The sequence below is a fragment of the Gymnoscopelus microlampas genome, assembly GCF_963454915.1.
Source record: "Gymnoscopelus microlampas genome assembly, chromosome: 16".
NCBI classification, from domain to species: Eukaryota; Metazoa; Chordata; class Actinopteri; order Myctophiformes; family Myctophidae; genus Gymnoscopelus; species Gymnoscopelus microlampas.
Genome location: NC_139953.1, coordinates 33,362,487 through 33,381,923, shown reverse-complemented (window position 1 = coordinate 33,381,923; position 19,437 = coordinate 33,362,487). Strand labels below are relative to the sequence as shown.

Here is a 19,437-nt window from a genome sequence, read left to right as displayed (position 1 = left end):
CTTTTGAAAATAGCAGATCTACAAGTTCACAAAGCATTGCATCGTGACGCATTGTGAGCTTTTAGATCGGCTATTTTCAACTGACCAAAATGTATATATAGGGCTGAAGTGGTTAATTTATGTTTTGTAATAATAATCAAATTATCAATCAAATTATTAATAATAATCTACAAATGAACAGGTAACTAAAGTTTTCAAATAATTGTAGCGGCGTAAAAAGTACAATATTTGCCTCTGAGATGTAGTGGAGTAGAAGTAAAAGTATTGGAAATTGGAAATACTCAAGTAAAGTACAAATACCTAAAAATTGTACTTATAGTACTTGAGTACATGCTTTAGTTTACACCACTGCCTAATATTAAACAAAATCTGGCATTACACCTAAACTACAAAGATTTTAATTTAATTTAATTGTGATTGTGTGTGTGAACTGTGAAACCTAAGTCCACCGATGCCTGCATCTTTGAAGAGCGTTCATGAGTACGTAAAAAGTGCAGTAATAACTGCAGCGCGAAATGCGGGTTGTAGTTCCCCAGGCTCTTCACACAGCGTGCCCATCAATGCAGGCGGCGCGTTTAAAAAACTACGTTACCCGGCGTGCCTCGCGCGCCAATTAGAAACGTCAACGAGCCAGTGAACATTAAGCGGAGCAGACCAAAATCCCCAAAACAAGGAAATGGTGGGGTGGAATAAAAACGACACCAGATTATTTAATTAATGCATGTAATAATTAATATTTTATTTTATTGTAAATTAAGACGTATTTATGGCTTAGGAATGGACTACGACTTCAAAACGAAGCTCGCGGCCGAACGGGAGAGAGTAGAGGATCTGTTCGAATATGAAGGTTGCAAAGTGGGTCGAGGGACCTACGGGCACGTTTATAAAGCTAAGCGCAAAGACGGGTAAGATTGTGAGATGGTTGTTGTTTACGCAGGGGGGGGGGGGGTAGTGATTGTAGAATGCATTTGCTAAATGCAGTCCCATTGTGTGTTGAACGGGTGTGTAGAGAGGAATACATTTGAGTGAGTGTCTGTCCCCCCCGAGCGCTGCCCGTGTGTCTGTGTTTTTGTTTTCATGTACGTACGCACTCTCACTCACTCACTCACACACTCGCGCGCGCGCATACACACTCGCGTACAAACACTCACTCACGCTCACTCGCTCACAACGGTCCTCCTCCAAAACAACACTGTTATAGTGGTGATGTTTATTTATTTTATTTGACAGTCTCTTCATGGGAATCAAAGCAGCTCGCATTTAGCAGTGGTGTACACAGCAACTAAGTACATTTACTCAAGTACTGTACTTTAAGTACAATTTTGAGGTATTTTTTTACTTTACTGGAGCATTTCCAATTTTCAGTACTTTTACTTCTACTCCACTACATCTCAGAGGCTAATGTTGTACTTTTACTCCACTACAATATGACAACTTTAATGACTAGTTACTTTGTAGATTTTGATTATTATTACAAAACATACATTAACCACTTCAGCCCTTTAAATTCAGCCATTTGAAAAGCTTGTAGATCTGCTATTTTCAAAATATTTTTTATATATTTGAAAACTTGTGAACTTGTGTTAAGTACATTTTGATAGCAATACTTTTACTTTTAACAGAGTAGTTCTACATTTTGGTACTTTTACTAATTAGTAAAACAATTTAGTAATTTTTCCAACACTGGCATTTAGTATTATAATATTGGCAGAGGTCATCAGCATCCTCCATTTTACCTCTACACCAAATATCTTTGCAGAAAATACCCGATCTACACTACAGCATGTTGCAGTGTGACAAGTTGTGTGCTTGTAGATCTGCTATTTTCTGCTATTTAAGGAACCTTCATCCAGTTCACATTTATCTGCAGATATGATGGGATTTCATGTGATTCATTTAGTGCTGTTGTGGTTTTACATCATTGTCCATAATACTCTTTTTGTTTGTTTTGTCGAATAATTTGGCTGAATACCTGTCGAGTTTTAATATATTATTAACACTATATTATGATGAGAAAATGAAACCGACATGTCATGATATAACAGACAGTATTTCAGTGCTTTATATTTCCCCCAGTGGAGGAGGTCTTTGGGATTGTGCAATGGTTTATTGTCACTTATTCATAGAGGTACAAGCAGTGAAATGTTGGTGGGTCATGTTCCACAGTCTGTGCTAACACAACAACAATATAACAAGAAAAAAAAGTAATAATACAAGATCAGATAGAAATCAGGTGCAGGTAGAATGGCAGTATGATAAAGCTCTTAAGACAGGTACAATATATTTTTTTATCAGCAGTGCAGAACATGTGCAAGGACAGGAGGCATTATATATCTTTAGCACAAGAAACAGAAAAAGCGCAAGGCATTGATATGATATGAATACACGTGTAATGGCAATGTTGGCAGGTTTGTTATAGAGGCTTCGTGTCAGCCAAAGGATTGTTTGAAAGGTTTTATTGATAATGCTCAAAAGTGCTACAGGGCCAGGGGCATTACCCACCAATTATATGTGAAACTTGTACCATGTAGTATGACATTTAACTATAAATGTAACTTACATTTAATTAATAAAATATTGTAGCACAATAGTAATCCAACCACTCTGCAATTACTAGGAATATGAGTTACTGCATCTGCCCTTGCAAAAGTCCATTCTAGATACACGTTTTGTCTGCTAGCATTGCATAATACTCACACAGTTTAGGCCCGATTAGGTTGGGAATATGAGAGGCCCAGGGGAGGATGAGAATGAGAAGAAGAAATTACATTGGCCTTCGTTGATTAATGGCGAAAGCTTATTTTGAAGAAGTAATAATGTGCTGAGAGGCGTTTTACCTCCCACTAATTATGTTGTATTTATACAAAACAGATTTGTCAAATTATCCCTGCAGAACGATGTAAGCTGCCATGCACACTTGTTCAAATGTTTGACTAAGCTTGCATTTTTATGCTGCTGCCTGCTGGATTAAGCAACATGCAACAGTATAGAGAGTTTATCCCGGGCCAGCAGTGCCAGTAAACAGAGACATATTCCTTTGACAAGGTGTGGAAACAGGCTCTCGGAAAAAAGTAGTGGAAGGGAGTGTCTCTCAATATGTGTGCAGTATGGATCAAGACTATACCGTGCCTGTATAAGAGCCATACTACTGTACATACACAGTATGTGAGGCAAGTGACAGACACTTTTGAAAGTCTGTGAAGCAGCCACATGTTCTGGGTACTTGCGATGAGAATGCCCACAATATTCTGGTTCTGGAGTGGGACACTAATCAACTGTGGATGCCCAGATCAGCTGTAATTTCATTGTACTGGTGTATCAATGGAGCTTACAGCTGCAATTGGGATTTGAATGAATGATTGAAACTTTATTTTAACACATCTGTATGGTAGAGTTATGTTAACACAATATAACTAACACATGTGAGTGGTTGGACGTGGTCTCCTTACTCTTCCATTGAGAAATTTGGACCCTGGTGTCAGGACACCTGCTGGTTGGCAAGTATAGCCCAGCCTGAATCTCATAAGTCCAATACCTCTCCTGGCCAAGTAGGGATTCCGTCTTGGATGAGTGGTAGATGATTGGTTAGACCCGGGGTTTGAATTTCAGGTGTTACAGTTGCAATTACCTCTCTCTTATGGGTTGTAGCTTTAATTTTAGAACCCATGTCCAGGTAGCTGCAGTCACTAGAGCACTTGCCTTTGGACCGCATGTTTCTGGGTTCGATCCTGAGCACAGCCAACTCAAAAGTGCAGAAATGTATGAGTGGCGCGGCTTGGGTTACTAACGTGCAAGTGCTGGGAGCTGGTAGTGGGTGCACCACCTCAGCAATCTATCTCCCAGCAGTCTAGTGCAGTGGTTCTCAACCTTTTTCATGTCAAGGACCCCCAAATTGACACTTATTAGCCCGCGGACCGCCATTTGAAACGATATGCCAGGGACCCCCATAAGAGAAGATTTTTTACGGCTCTAGCAGTGATTCTCAACCATGTTAATCCCCCAGTTTGACCCCCAGTTTGACATACATTAGGCTACGGACCTAATGGCATTTCTATCTCTGGGACCCCAATTTCTATTGTAAAATCAATGTTAATTTAATGTTAGTGTACAAATGGAACCAAATGGAACCGTTGGGGTCCATTTTTAACTATCCATCTAACTGTCCATCATTTAGCCGGGGACTCCCTGCAACTCCCTTAAGGACCCCTGGGGGTCCCCGGACCCCACTTTGAGAACCAATGGTCTAATGCATTGTAAAGGAGCGATACATCCTCGCTCTCGGCCGATACAACATTAAGCCAATCTGACCTACTTAAAAACCCATTTGCTGAAATTAACGTCGAAAGTATCCTAGTATGATTATCAGCAGAACAGACTATGAAATTGTTGCTGAAGAAAATTATGAAAATGAGAAAGCGGTGACTGTAGGGTCTGTCATCTCAGGCCTTGTCTTGTCTGAGTCATTTGCATGTCTCTCAGCTCAGAATTTACATCTCTATAATTTCCATGATGGTTATGTTTGGTAAACTACTACTTACTGCTTACTTACTACTTATGACTTGACTAACTGTACTAAATACATCTTCAGGTAAAATGTCTATGATCAATTGTAGACCAAGAGCTCCAATGTTAAGATGCTAATAAATGCATGGAGTGGCTTTGTAGCTCAGTCAGTATTACCTCACTGTGCCTGAATAAGCCACTTCAGTGGCGATCCCTTATGCAAATCAGGTTGTCCAAAGACCATGAGGACCATGTTTGAGCATCGAGGACTGCTCACATAATGAACCTGTTGTTAGATGCTGTTTGTTTTTAATAATGCCCCTTTGATTTGAATAGAATAGAATCTCTTTGATATACCTCTTTATTATTCTCTTCACTAGAACATTGCTCATTTGCTTAAAGTAATTAATATTTGTCTGCAGGCAGCACAGTGTGCAGAACATATTCAGCGCTACAATAAGTGTCACATTTCGCTTATCCCCCTGCACAAGCAGGATTTTACAAGGGCACAGGGCTGTCCTATCCTCAGCATTTATATGTGTGTGTGTGGGGCAGGGGGGTGTTGAGTAGTGTTTCTGCTCTGTGCATAAGCTGTGTTGGTTTATAAGAAAGCGCTGTGTCCGGAGTCAGACAAGCGTGTGCTTTCAATCCTGGGCCTGTGTTTGTGTCAGCGGTGAAAATCATGCAAGGATAATGATGCAGGCTCTGGGGAGAGGTGCCACTCAGCAACAGAAGCCTCCTCCAGAGAGCAAAGGGCTTCCTTCAGCCATACAGAGGGTATTGCTAGTGGCAGGGATTCCACTGTTCCATGAGCATAAAACTGACATTCAAACCCTCTCTCTGTGTGTGTGTGTGTGTGTGTGTGTGTGTGTGTGTGTGTGTGTGTGTGTGTGTGTGTGTGTGTGTGTGTGTGTGTGTGTGTGTGTGTGTGTGTGTGTGTGTGTGTGTGCGTGCGTGTGCGTGTGCGCGTGCGTGCGTGCGCGTGCGTGCGTCTTGTTTTGTTTTTTTATAGCCCACCATAACCCTGTTCCCCCACACAGTAAAATCCTCAGTGTATGGCTTACCCTTTGGGTACATTTTTACCCTCACTTCAGTTACCCACATGAACCTTAGCATCCCTATTTTGGGCATCTCCTAATAGGCGAACATTTAGCAAAAATAGCAGCTCTACAAAGTTGTGAGCAATGAGCATGCGGCAAAAATATTTAGTTTACTAAAAAACTAGTTATCATGTGCCCTGGGGAACCCCGGTCAACTAAGTATATAGGGTTTAAGTGGTTAAATTAACACAGATGATTTTACTGTGCTCACTTGCCACCACACACCACGCAGGTTATCCAAACCTGACAGGCTAAAGCACGAGGCTGTGTTCTGGAACAAGATGCTGAAACGACTGCATTATTACATTGTCACATGGACAATGAAAGAAATGGAGCTGTTTTATAACGTGTTCCTGTGTTTCTTTTCTTTTGTATTTCTGCAGGAAAGACGAGAAGGAATATGCACTGAAACAAATAGAAGGCACTGGAATATCAATGTCTGCCTGTAGGGAAATCGCTGTGAGTCAAGAGTTTTTCTTTTTCCTTTTCAAAGGGCTATGGATGATGTGTTTCTTGTTGATTGTTTGATAAATAAGTAAACCAAAATATCCCTTTAAGATTCATTAAGAGGTTTATTACATTTCCATTGTGACCATTTTCGTTAGGTAGACTTAAAGTATGGTGTTTGCCAGTGTGCCATAGATATTCTGCCCCTGCATGCATGCTTAACTCCAGCCCTCGCCAGAAGTGGATTACTGTGGGCTGTGGTCTTAGGTTCATCACTCGATAACCAGATTGCTGCTAGTTCAATACTAAGCAGAGAAAACTGCACAACTAGTGCCCCTCTTTTAAACAGTCTATATATCTAAGATAAATCCATGCGCTAATAATATGTGTACTGTAAATGAGAACAGTACAAAGCAGATAATTAAACGTAATCAGCATCTCTTCTTTGGCCGAACATATGAAATTCTCTCAGTATGTCTCTTATAATTTATGCCTCAAGCCATGCATTGTCTGTTTTCATTTTGTTTGTTTTTTTGAGTGGCATTACAGATTGCGCGCGCACACACACGCACACGCACACGCACACGCACACACACACACACACACGCACACGCACACGCACACGCACACGCACACGCACACACATGCACGCGCCCACGCACACACACGCACTCGCACACAAGTCAACTCAACTCAACTTCATTGTCACATCACAGGTTTGTTGGTGAAAAGTGGGTGAAATTCTTTGTCATACAAGCTCCATAATTGCAGTTTCAAGAAAGGTGGAAAGATAGAGAAAAGATAGAGAAAGAAAGAAACAAAAAAACAGCTCCGATATCAGTATGGGCCGTGAGAAATATATGCACAATGGTGCATGATATGTTTGATTGATTGATTTCATACTTTATTAGACAGAAATGTAAACAGCATGAGGTACAGTCAGAAATTTGAGCTATAAGGATAACACAAAAAAGACCTGGGGACTTATTTCCATTGTGATCCTATGTATTCAATTCCTCAAAATAACAAACTACACTGTACAACAATGTACAAAGTAGAAAAAAGTAAATAAGAATGTCGACAGTGAATGACATCACCTTTCTATTCAGGCCTGTTTTGAAAGAAGCCAGTGTTCCACATCTTTTAAGGGATGGTGTCAGGGCATTCCACACTTTGGTGGCAGTGCAGTAGAAAGATAATTTACATAAGGTGCATGGTTAGAATAGCAGTGGGATGAGGCAGTTGAACAGCTGTAATAACACAGATATGTACATAAGGTGCATGATTTAAGGAAAATATATTATATATTAGGCAGTTAAAAAGCAGCAGATATAATTACACACACACACACGCACGCACGCACGCACGCGCGCACACACACACACACACACACACACACACACACACACACACACACACACACACACACACACACACACACACACACACACACACACACACACACACACACACACACACACACACAGTTCATCAAGTTCCTTTTTGCGTTGTCTGTCAAATCACTCTGTGAGTCTTTGTGTGTAACTTGGTCATCACTGGTCTCTGGCCAAGCACCCCTCAGCCTGGCTCAACTGTTAGTAATAATAAAGTGTACCCAGATGGATCTTGAACCCTCTACTCTCCAGCAACAAAGCTGAACTCTTCAGCACTGATCTAGCCTGATCAGCTGAAATGGACTCAGCTTGCATGTCAATACACGTGTGTTTCTGTAGATAAGAGCATACAGGCCGCTGTTTTGTGTCACAGAGTATTAACCATGTTACATCTGTATATACATACTTAAGAGATTAAAACCAGAAAAGGCAACACTTTTGCCACATCACAATATTACGATATCATCTCAGATGATAGTCTTATATAATGACATCGATATTATGTAGAATTATAGATGTACTGTATTGCCCAGCCATAGAATCACACGTTACATACTGTACAGAACGTAAATCCGGTTTATACACAGTTCAATCTGTGTTAATCTATCCATTTGCAACTCTGAGAGTGTGCAAATGTAACCAAATGGACCATAACGTTCCATTTGGTTCCATTTGTACACACTGACTACACCCTCACAGGGTCTTACTGTGTACATGTAGTTAAATTAACCTATTAACCCAGGGCCTTTGTGCTATATGATCTTCTATGGAGCTGAGTCTTCCTCAGACCAACGTTTTTGTTTTGTATCTTTTGCACTTTGGTATCATGTGCAATGATTTTACCTAGTTACTTTTGTGCATTAGAGTATAAGTATGATCCCATCTACCATGATGTGATTGTTTGTCAGCATGGACATAGCTGCTGTATGACACAACCAAAAGGTTCCCCAAGGAGCCCTTGGCACTGCTGAACAATGCCTGTTGTCTATTTGTGATCCTAGTATTTGGAGCTAACACATGACACCTTATAAAAATGTTTTGCATTTGTGTGTGCGTGCGTGTGTGTGCGTGCATGTGCGTGCATGTGTTCCTGACATAGGTCACTTGGTTAGAATGCTGACCCCCAAATGGAGGAATATTATTTTACTGAATGTCTTGGTGTTGGTGTTAGGATTAGGGTACGTCCCCAAATGTTTGCAAAACCAACATACCAACATAATAATTGTGCAGGTGAATAAAGTGGCTGCTGTAATGGTGGTAAACAATGCAATAATAAATAGATAAATACATAGTGCATATCAGTATGACGGGTGTGTGGGTGTTGGGTATGTCAGTATGTGTAAGAGAGGGGGAGAGCACAGACATTCTGTGTGTGTGTGTGTGTGTGTGTGTGTGTGTGTGTGTGTGTGTGTGTGTGTGTGTGTGTGTGTGTGTGTGTGTGTGTGTGTGTGTGTGTGTGTGTGTGTGTGTGTGTGTGTGTGTGTGTGTGTGTGTGTGTGTGTGTGTGTCCGTGTCCGTGTCCGTCCTAGAGAGCTTGTAGATACAGAAAGAATGTGGTCCTTGTGACACATAGCTATAGCCGAGCTGTTATGTAATACAGGGTCTGGTTTCAACTCCTGCCACATATGCTAGGTGGAAGGTATGTGTGCCATACAGCCTACGCAATGTCAGCATTTCTGTACACTCACCACACTTAGTTTGTTCTTTTCTTTGGGAGGTTGCAAACACATAAGGCCAGATTGTTCTATGTTTTATCCATAATGATACTGCAAAGCTACACATGCACAGAACAACATGTGCATGCCATACATGCACAACGCTAGGGCTTCTACTTTTGATTATCTTCTTGGCGATTATCCTATGACCTTTTTAATTCAAATCAAATAATAAAGAAGTGTTGTTTGAGACCAAAGTGTTGGACCAATGCACCGACAGTAGCAATCAATAGAGTCCTACCACTAGGACCTACTAAAATATGCAAACTGGGTCAAAGTTACAGCGCTGTGACAAAGGAAGTCTTTATCGTTCAAATGCAAGGCCAACAATTGGATGAATGGATGATTTTTTAAGTCGGTGTATGAGAGAAAGAGAGAAAGAACTTATTCAAAGTTTCACAAATGTGCACAAACCCGATCAACTCTACCATGTAGCCTCAGTCTCAACCTCACGCCCCCACTCTATTGGTCATTTTTGGCCGTGTGTACACATACTATACAGTACAGTACTGTATGTCTCATTTTAAGTGTCTTCATCGTTTAACTTCTATTCTTTTCTGTAATGCATGTTACGCTTTGTGGCAACTGCATGTTTCATTTGGCACAAATACAATAAGAGAGATGATAATAAAAGAGAGCGAGAAACCGTGTCGGAAACTGGACCAAGGCCATGAGGCTGCTTCCTGACACTCATCATATCACCCAAACACACCTACTGAGTAACCTCAGCTCCTGCAGCTGCCAACTGTTATGTACCCAAGTATTGTAGGACTCAAAAAGCTTCTGCACAGTTTTAAACACCTCAAACTGCTATGTGGGATACTAGGTGCATGTGATGTTACTGTATGTCTTTCACTGCAGTATTCAAGTTTGCATATCAGAATTACATTTGATCTATTCTTTTATGCCACACATAGGGAGCCACTGACTGTGACATACAGTATGTTATTTGTCATTTGTCCTATTTTCTCCAGACAAGCCTTACTGTCATTGTGTGCATTTATTATTTAATATGTGTTACATTATTCCTGTGTGGAGGTACAATAAAGCTGTGTACACCAGTGGATTAAACAGTTTGATATGTGGAGGACGTTTACAATAATCCTCCCAAGAATTTGAATTAGATTCACTTGATTCAAAAAGTAGAGTAGCTGTGCAGAAATTTGTCTGAGTGAACTTGACCCAGAACATAATATTCACATACTCCCGGTACTCACATACTGTATATACTGTACTGACATGATACAAGGATAACAGGATAACAGTTACTGTAGATAGCCTCTCTCTCTCTCTCTCTCTCTCTCTCTCTCTCTCTCTCTCTCTCTCTCTCTCTCTCTCTCTCTCTCTCTCTCTCTCTCTCTCTCTCTCTCTCTCTCTCTCATATCTCAAATGTTTTGTTCTTTCGGTGAAAGGTGACTGCTCTAGTGTGTGTGTGTGTGTGTGTGTGTGTGTGTGTGTGCGCGTGTGCGTGTCTGATACTGATGAAATGTAACTGTTAAAGTGTACATTTGCTGTGCATGTCAGTGTTATTCCTTTGTCCTTGATCACTGACCTCCACCTCAGAGAAATGGGATTTGTAGGGTCTTTCTTTATGTGTCTCTACAGTATTATGCTCTCTCTGACAGAATGTCAATAGGTGTCGTATTACAGGCCCACTCACCCCCCCCCCCCCCCCCCCCCCTTTGCCTGGCAGCACCAAGGCTGACAGTGACTCACAGAAGAGACTGAAGGCTGTTGTTGTTGACAGCCGTTTGCATGATTTCAACGGATGACGAGAGAGTTCCTTACCCAGAAGTGCACCCATGTGAAATAGTAGTTTTGTGAACCCTCAGTAATTATAGACTTTGGGAGGCTAGCGATTTGCTAGCCGTTTGCACCATCATTCATTCGCTGTACTTTGGAGTGTTTGTCCACACCAATGTTGACTTCGACATCGATGACTCTAAACAAATATATTTATGTATATCTGTCTGATGTTTTGTTGTGTTTTTGTTTGTTATGTTGTTCAGTGTAGTTTTTTTTTGTGAAGAGGACCACGATGGAAATAAGCCCTCTGGCTTTATTGTGTTTTTGTCCTCGGTGATGCTAAGGCTGTATGTCGGGAAAGTGCTATTGGGCTCTTTTTAGGTGATATCACCAAATAAAATCAATCAATCAATCAATCAATCAATCAATCAATCAATCAATAAATCAACCAATCAAATCTGCTCTTATAGAACTTGAACCACTGGAACTCATAAAGAATATCTCTCATTGTTTAGAATAAGCGAGTTGACGAACGTAATCTCTTAAGCTGCTGAAGATCATACAGTGTTTCCCCTTCAGCAGATAATGATGACTGTGTTGTGACTATTGTGTAGGTCTATTTGGAAATTCAGCTCAAGCGCTCGAAGTGGAAATTAGATAAGACGTCGCTCTGTCTCTCATGGCTTTAGTAACCTTCTTCTCAGAATAATCATATCAGTCCCCCAGACCATGACAATCTCTCCGGAGGCAGTCAGACAGAAACATGGGTGGGTGCGTACTGTGTAAAGTGAATTTGTGTGCTCTGAGCTTGTTCTGTGGCAGAGCATTTGAATAGACCAGTGGTTTTCAACCCTTTACATATCTAGGGCCATTATTTAATCGGCATTTGAGCCATGGGCCACCATTTGATGAGATTTAGACTCTCAGACCCAAAACTCTTGTTATCGTTGGATACGATTTTGTCAAAATAACAATTCTTTATTTCTTCTACATTCTCTAATGTGTTGACTTCTGGTAAATTAAGTAATGCAGATGTTTAACAATAATTTAACTCTTGAGAGCGTAAAATTAAACCAAATAGACCTGTAAGGGTCCATTTGGTTTCATTTTACACTCTCAAGAGTTAAAGATCTATAAGGGTCCATTTGGTTACCAACTCTCCATCGTTTAGCTGGGGACCACCTGGAAACACATCAAGGACCACTGGTCAGACAGTAGTGGACAGTATTTATTTGAGTACTGTAAGTACTGTGGAGTAGTGACTCCCCTACATTTCTAGGAAGGGACAGTCCCTTCCTAGAAATGGATTTCTAGGAAGGGACTCTTGGGATCCCAACTTACAAAAATATATTATGAATTAACCACTTAAGCTAAGCTTTCAAATACAGTGAAAATAGCTCTACGAGCTCACAACGTGTCGCACCCCAGCAATTCATTGATGTATTGAGCATTCTTTTGTGGAGATGTTCAAAGTTTCAATACAGCAATGCATTGATATTAAACAAGAACTTGTACTTCGTAATTTTCTACTTTTGAAAACTTGAGTATTTATTTACTTGAGTATATGCTTTGTCCACCGCTGGGGAATAGAGACACTCTTGGGCTCTTGTTTGCTCACTGTGTCAACGTGAGGGGAAGTGAAGTGGGTCTAATTATACACTGAGTGATCACGCAGCACACACTGTGTCCCAGAGACATGTGCCCACATGGTCGTCTACACATCAGAGGTTCCCATCAACCTTCTCAGGATCGCGGCCCACCCAATCTGACCAATCAACCTTTTGGTCAGATGGGTGGGCCCGTGCTTTTTCAGAGCATGTTTATTTTAACCCATTAAAACTGGCAAATATATAGGGGCCCACTTGCAATATCCTCACGGCCCACGGTTGGGAATCTGCGGTCTACACTCACCTTCAGACCAAACAGTAGGGAATCAGCAATAACAGGGACTATAGGGGTGAGGCCACATGAGGGGGTGATTGGTGTAACAACTAAATTGTGAGGAAAATGAACACATGTAAAACATATTAACCCATTCAATCCGGGAACGCATCTGTGTCATTTTAGATTTCTTTGGCTATTAAAAAATTATCAAAGCTTTTCTTGTCAAGGACCCCCAAAATGTTTTTGGCTGCCGATCCCCATCAAAATATATTGTTCCAGGGACCCCCAGAAGCAAAGATTTGAGTAAAAATGTTGTTTCAAAAAATATATGCATTCAAAGATTTGCACAAACGTTCAAGAGTTTTCAAAAATAGCCGAAGTATAAAATAATGGTTATAGCTAAAATCTAGAATGACACAGAAGACGTTCCCAGATTGAATGGGTTAAAACAAATTTGGGTAGGCATTTGTCGTGTCCTGTGGAGAGACACGACATTGAGGGCATGAGAGGCATGAGAGAGAGCAGAGATGCTTAACAAGACAGGTGTTGGATTCAAACTTGTTTTCTTCTTCATTCTCCTCTCCCTTCCAGGTGGCCCCCCTGATATTAAAAGTTGCGATAAAATGGCATTGTTCCCAAGTCCTAATCAACATTGATAATGGTATCGCAGTAGCAAATACATTAGGGCTGTAATTGCAGCCGTGCTCGTGAAGCCCTCCTCGCGTGTCCCCCGTGCTGGAGGTGGGCCCCTCTGTTCAGGGAAGTGGTTGTGTAGCCTTTCAAAGTTCCGAGGAGAGGCCCAGGCCCCAGGCCTCAGGCCTCAGGCCCCAGGCTGTGGAAAGCAGGTTATTAAGCCTCGTTCAAACAGTGAGAGACGTACTGTCAGTGCAAGAGTGATGTCCCATTATGTAATAGAGAAAGATTGTCAGATTAGGTGTAGAACGAAAAAGTGTAGACCTCTGGGGGATCCTGCTAAATTAAAGTACATAAGGTTTAAGGGGTTCAAACTAATGTATACTTCACTTAGTTTGAAAATGTGTGTCCTGTAACCATAGGCAGTTGGCATGTCCCTTGGTTGGTGTTGTCAACAAAAGGAGCCTTTTCCTTTTATAATGATAATTTGAAGACACAAAAAGGCTTTACTCTGCTTGCACCTCTTCTAAACCCTCTCTTTAGCCTTCAATAAAAAGTTAGCTGGTCTGCTTATTGGCTTTTGCTGTGTGTGAGGTCAGGTTTAGTGGTGATGCAAAAGGCATGTCAGTGATAGCAGGTATTGATTGCCACTCCACGCCTGCACACACTCAGCTTGAGTGATACTAGATAAATCTCCGATGTTGCCATTTTAAAGCCATGTTTTGGGCGACACCCAGAGGTGTAGGAAGAAGGCCCACGGAGTCATGAAGAAACCCAGTCACCCCGGCCACCACAGGCCACAAGACTCTTGAACTTGTAACTGACACCGACACCCACATCACACACACTCGCACGCACGCACGCACGCACGCACGCACGCACGCACGCACGCACGCACGCACGCACGCACACACGCACGCACGCACGCACGCACACACACACACACACACACACCAACTATCTCCTGCTCTCCCTCTCTCCCTCTCTCTCACACACACTGACGTAGCCAACAACCACACACCCGCATACTCACATGTGGTGTGTGTTTATTTAATATTGCATTGTTTACTTTACCAATACTGCTGCGGCCAATATATTACATGTGTGTTTGTGCGCGTGCGTGCGCCTGTGTGTGTGTGTGTGTGTGTGTGTGTGTGTGTGTGTGTGTGTGTGTGTGTGTGTGTGTGTGTGTGTGTCAAATATGACAATATGTTAGCCTACCCTTGACCTGTTATGTAACATTACATAACCCAAAAAGTCCACCTGTCTGTGATTCCATTGAGCAAGGATCACAACCAGTTCTGCAGATTTTGGATGCACATTTTTTTGGCATTTGACAATACAAACAACAAACATGAGAGAGAAGTATGTATGCAAGAAATATGCTTTTTTTATGGACCTTATTTAGATGATTCTGTGGCCTCCAGTTTTGCTAGGCAGACAGAACGTTATCTAAAATTAGGCGTTGCGTAATAATGGTCCCTCTGAGGTCTCGTGCTGAAGCGTACTACTTTAAACCTCAGTGACACGACGCACTATCTTTAGATAGGCTAATGCTTATTGCAAGAGTAAATCCTCTGCTATCCATCCAGGTTGTGGGTGGTTGACTGACCTTGGCCTGCGTAGGCCAAGTTCGACAGCAAGGGGCTTGTTATGAATGAATGAAGATTACAAATCAACATACTGGGGGACAGCAGGACTTTTGTTCGTGGCCCAGTGGTATTAATTGGTTAATTGCTCCATATGTCTTAGGCTCTGAGGTGCAGCGATGTAGACATCATGTTTTTCTCTTTCTTATGAAGGAAAACAATTGTTTGGTCAGCAAAATCATTGTCTGCACCAGACTGAATGTACGTAAGTTAACATTTTTGTCACAAAGATATGATGTTTTTTTTTTTTTTGACAAATATGAGGACATAAACATTGCCCAATAACATACATGGATTATTATGCACACCTTATAATTGCAGAGATAAACATTACCACATGTGATTCTCCCTAACAGCAGTGATCTTATCATTCTCCCTAAACATTGCCATTACCAAAGGTGTTATCTTAGTATCTACAAACGCACTTGTTCACACCTGTAAACTCTGACAACAGGCACAACTGGTACACTGACAAATGTGTATTGGATTGGTATTGCATAACGGGCAGAGAAGAATGTGACTGAGATATCATTGAAATAATCATGAGTAATGTAGGCCTCCTGTACATAAATAGTTATATGTGTACCGTTCATCTCTAGTTATCACCATTGATCGTTATGGGACTCAAAAGGCCTGGTCGAACTCAACGGTCGTGCTCGTTTTATGCACACACGCCCGCCCACGACAAGGGATGAAATGTGTTGAGCTTTTTTCTATGCGTCGTGTTATGCGTCAGTATAGTGCGACCTCGCGGATCCAAGTGAGAAGGCAGGCGTTGTGTGTTGCTCCCCGTGTGAAAATACCTTTATGGTGAAAGTCTGTTTTCATGGGTCGGCAGTACCCTGCTGCTACTGTATGTATTTGCAAACCGAACAGGTGTGATCCAGGGACAGGTCCGTCCATTGAGCTTGTATTCGACCTTCGGCATTGTTTTTGTATTCCAGTATTCCCCTGAAAGGAGTCTTGTTTTCCCCCGATGGTTCACAGCAAACAATGGCTTTTGTGCAGGAAAGTAACTGACCTAAAGAAAGAAACACAATTAGCCGATTTACTCTTTTTTTGCTCCCATAGTACCGAATAGTTATTCATAGGATCATGTGTTTTCATAAATAAAGTCCACAGGATGTTATTTAGGCTTCCTTAGCTTTGTTCCATGTTGACCAGTCAGCCTGTGCAGCCGTAGCTGCAGCAATTGTGTCCAACTTGAAAAAGAATTGACACTAATAATGTGGCCAAAACTGATCCTACTTTAACCAACACTCTACCAAAAAAGTAGAATAAAACTACAAGTTGTGAATGAATTATGTACTTAAGCATGGAATAACAGTTTCTCTTTATCCCCTCACTGTGTTTGCTTAATGTTGTACAAAATACATTTGCATGCAGTTGTGCAGTTGTGCTAATCTCCCTGTTCTTCAGGGAGATTAGCACTACATTGCATAGATATTTTGTTCGATGTTAACATTGCATTTGGAGGCAGTCCAGGCAGTCTTTCACAAGGCTACATACTGTATGGCTGGGCCAGCGCTGTTCTGCACCAAGAACAGCCAATGATACGACTCATTTTATGGATCATTTTAATATGGATCCCGTGGTCAGCCAATTACTCCATCTGTTGCGGCTTTCACCCTCTGCCTCCAAGAGACAGCTCTGAGTTCTGTGTTTTCTGGCCCACGTCAGCTATTCTTCTTCAGCACTTTGATCACTGAGCAAACATGACCATATTCTGGTTGTGTTTGCAGAGGGTGTTGGCCCCAGCCGCTCTCCCACGTGGTTGCTAGGGATGAAATGATTACTAATGTGCTCTTGCTGTCAGTTATATGGCATGGCAGAGGTTTGTGTGTGTGTGTGTGTGTGTGTGTGTGTGTGTGTGTGTGTGTGTGTGTGTGTGTGTGTGTGTGTGTGTGTGTGTGTGTGTGTGTGTGTGTGTGTGTGTGTGTGTGTGTGTGTGTGTGTGTGTGTGTGTGTGTGTGTGTGTGTGTGTGTGTGTGTGTGTGTGTGTGTGTGTGTGTGCGTGCGCGTGTGTGACAAAGACAGACAGAGAGAGAGCTTAACACCGGCTTAGAAAGTCAAACAGATGCATTCACTCTGCCACTAGACACGGCGATTGTTGATGTTTGTTACACCTGCAGCAACGATGCAGTGAATTTTATGTACATTACTATAATCCATTACAGCCCTCAGGTTGTCGTTTCTTTTTTACCCTCAGTGGCATTCTGGTTCTGCTCTGACGCACGGGCGCATATCCACCCCGCTGGATCCTGCGCTGAACTAATCCTCCTTGGAGCGGCTGCAAGCCAAGCAAAGGGTCTATACCAAAGACACACGGCTTCTAGCCTCGTCAGCACTATTGGACACTGAACAACAGCAAATGGTCGCCGCTGTGCAGATTGCTTGCTTAGCCAATTGCTGTAGCTTTTGTTCACTCAGTGTTGGGGAGGGGAGGCAGAGGAGAAAAAAAAGAGCTTGGCATGCATCTCCTCACAGACAGAGCTGTAGTGTTTCTCTCTAACTACTTGCAGGTCGCAGCCCACAAACATGGCAGAGGGCTGTGCATTGATCAACCCTCTGCTCAGTTGTTGTTGCTAGGGCAGCAACTGTCGATTCTTTTCTTAGAGATTAGAATATTGATTACTGTTCCGATTAATCGAAAAATCAAGAAGCGTTTTTTTTATATACAGAATAAATGCACACATATTTCACCCATACGTTTGATCTGGTGCTGTTATGCAGAATGACCCACAGTGGGAGCAGCGAGGATGTTCAGGATCTTGCTCCAAGAACAGGACACATGATTTCTGATGCACACCTTTGGGTGTTGGAAATGAACCTGTGACCTTTCAGTCACTCCAACCCAGAGGCCATTCTGCAACCTGTTACCACTACAAGTACAGGTGTAGCTCTGTTCAACACCGAATACTAGCACTGACGCTGATCATTGCATTTGAAAATGAATCCTGTGGTGAATCTGTGGTCTCTGCCTCAGAAACCCTCCAAACTCTCATTAGTCAGCCGGCAGTAGCAGAAGCTCCATGCTGTTTTCTTTTAGGTTTTGTGGCTCCCATAGAGCCTTTCTGTAAGTCAGTCTGTAGTACGGTATGTTGGTCAGCGTGAGATACAAAATCCTTTTCATCCCAGACCCCTATAGGTATATATTAGCCCAAATAGGATATTTGCTGGCCTATACCCAAAGCTGGAGTCCATTCCCAGTTTTCAGATACGTGCACTGAATTGTTAATTAACACCCCCATACAACTTTCCCAAAGACTTTTGCCTGCATGGTTTTTCATCAAGAGATCTCCTCTCTTTTAAGCCTGGGGTTAAAGGACAATGCTGGTGGTCTGGATTATTTTTTTTTGCCCATTGACTGCAACTCGTGGTAGTCGTTTACTGCCGACCATTTTCCAATACTTACCATGGTGTGTTTGATTTTCAAGGAAGCCATCAGATTACATTCATTCCAGAGCGGTATTTTTTCCTTTTCTGTTTTATTTTTTCTTAAGCCGTAACCCCCTATGTGCCAATGCTATCACCTATTGGTCTTGGGAATACGGTTGGAATCTGGAACCGGAGGAACCGAAGGAACCGGATGCCACATTGAGGAACCGGTTTGATCACACTGTCAGACCTGGTATGTGGACTATGTGGTTCTCAAACGTTTTAATTTCAAGGACCACCATAACTCTGAGAGGATACAAATGGAACCAAATGGACCCGTAAATTGTAAAAATCCTAAAGGATTCCCTACTTGGGAAGGGTGAAGACAATGTAGACGTGTCTCACTCTGATACACATGAAGAGGCCAGCCACTTCTCTTCACGTGAGAGTGAGGAGTTTCACCACGAGGACGTAATGCATGCAGAGGAACACGCTATCTCTTCCAGTTTCACGCTCTGCTGAACAGACACTCCAACCAACCTGTAGTTTGCCCTCCCCTATAGCGACCTCTGGCACGTGTCGTTGTGTTCATGGGAGCGCCCGGCCAAGCCCGAGGCACTATGAAGGATTCAAACCCCGGCAGTCTACACGTCGTGGGCAGGAACTTTACCCCCTGTGCCACCCGGATGACCAAGTTTGGTAACTATTTAACGAGTTTCTAGAACATTTTAACGTGTGCGAAACCATTCACTGGCAAATGGTCTATGTTTATTTATGATATATGGCTGAACCTGTGATTGTAAAATCTCGTTTATTGACACTGGTGTGCTCCTTTAAGGTTACATTCCAAGGAACTTGTCCCACAAACGCTGTGTGATGCTCAGTGACCTGAAAGGGAGATTTGGATCTTGAGTGGCCTCTTTAGAAGGTGGACTGGCAGGTTTCTGGCCAGAGCCAGGCTTAGCTGTGAATATCTGGAACCTATCCA

At 42.2% G+C, this 19,437-nt stretch overlaps 1 protein-coding gene across 1 annotated transcript in view; it reads left to right on the top strand.

Moving 5' to 3' along the window:
* The first annotated feature begins 761 nt into the window (after nucleotides 1–761).
* The window catches only part of cdk19 (cyclin dependent kinase 19), a 63,120-nt gene continuing 44,444 nt past the window's right edge, over nucleotides 762–19,437 (top strand). Inside the window, exons 1-2 of the mRNA XM_084082788.1 lie at nucleotides 762–905; nucleotides 5,987–6,062. Of these exons, the coding sequence (XP_083938914.1) occupies nucleotides 778–905; nucleotides 5,987–6,062 (204 nt within the window). The 5' untranslated portion in view covers nucleotides 762–777. The remainder of the gene's footprint in view (nucleotides 906–5,986; nucleotides 6,063–19,437) is intronic.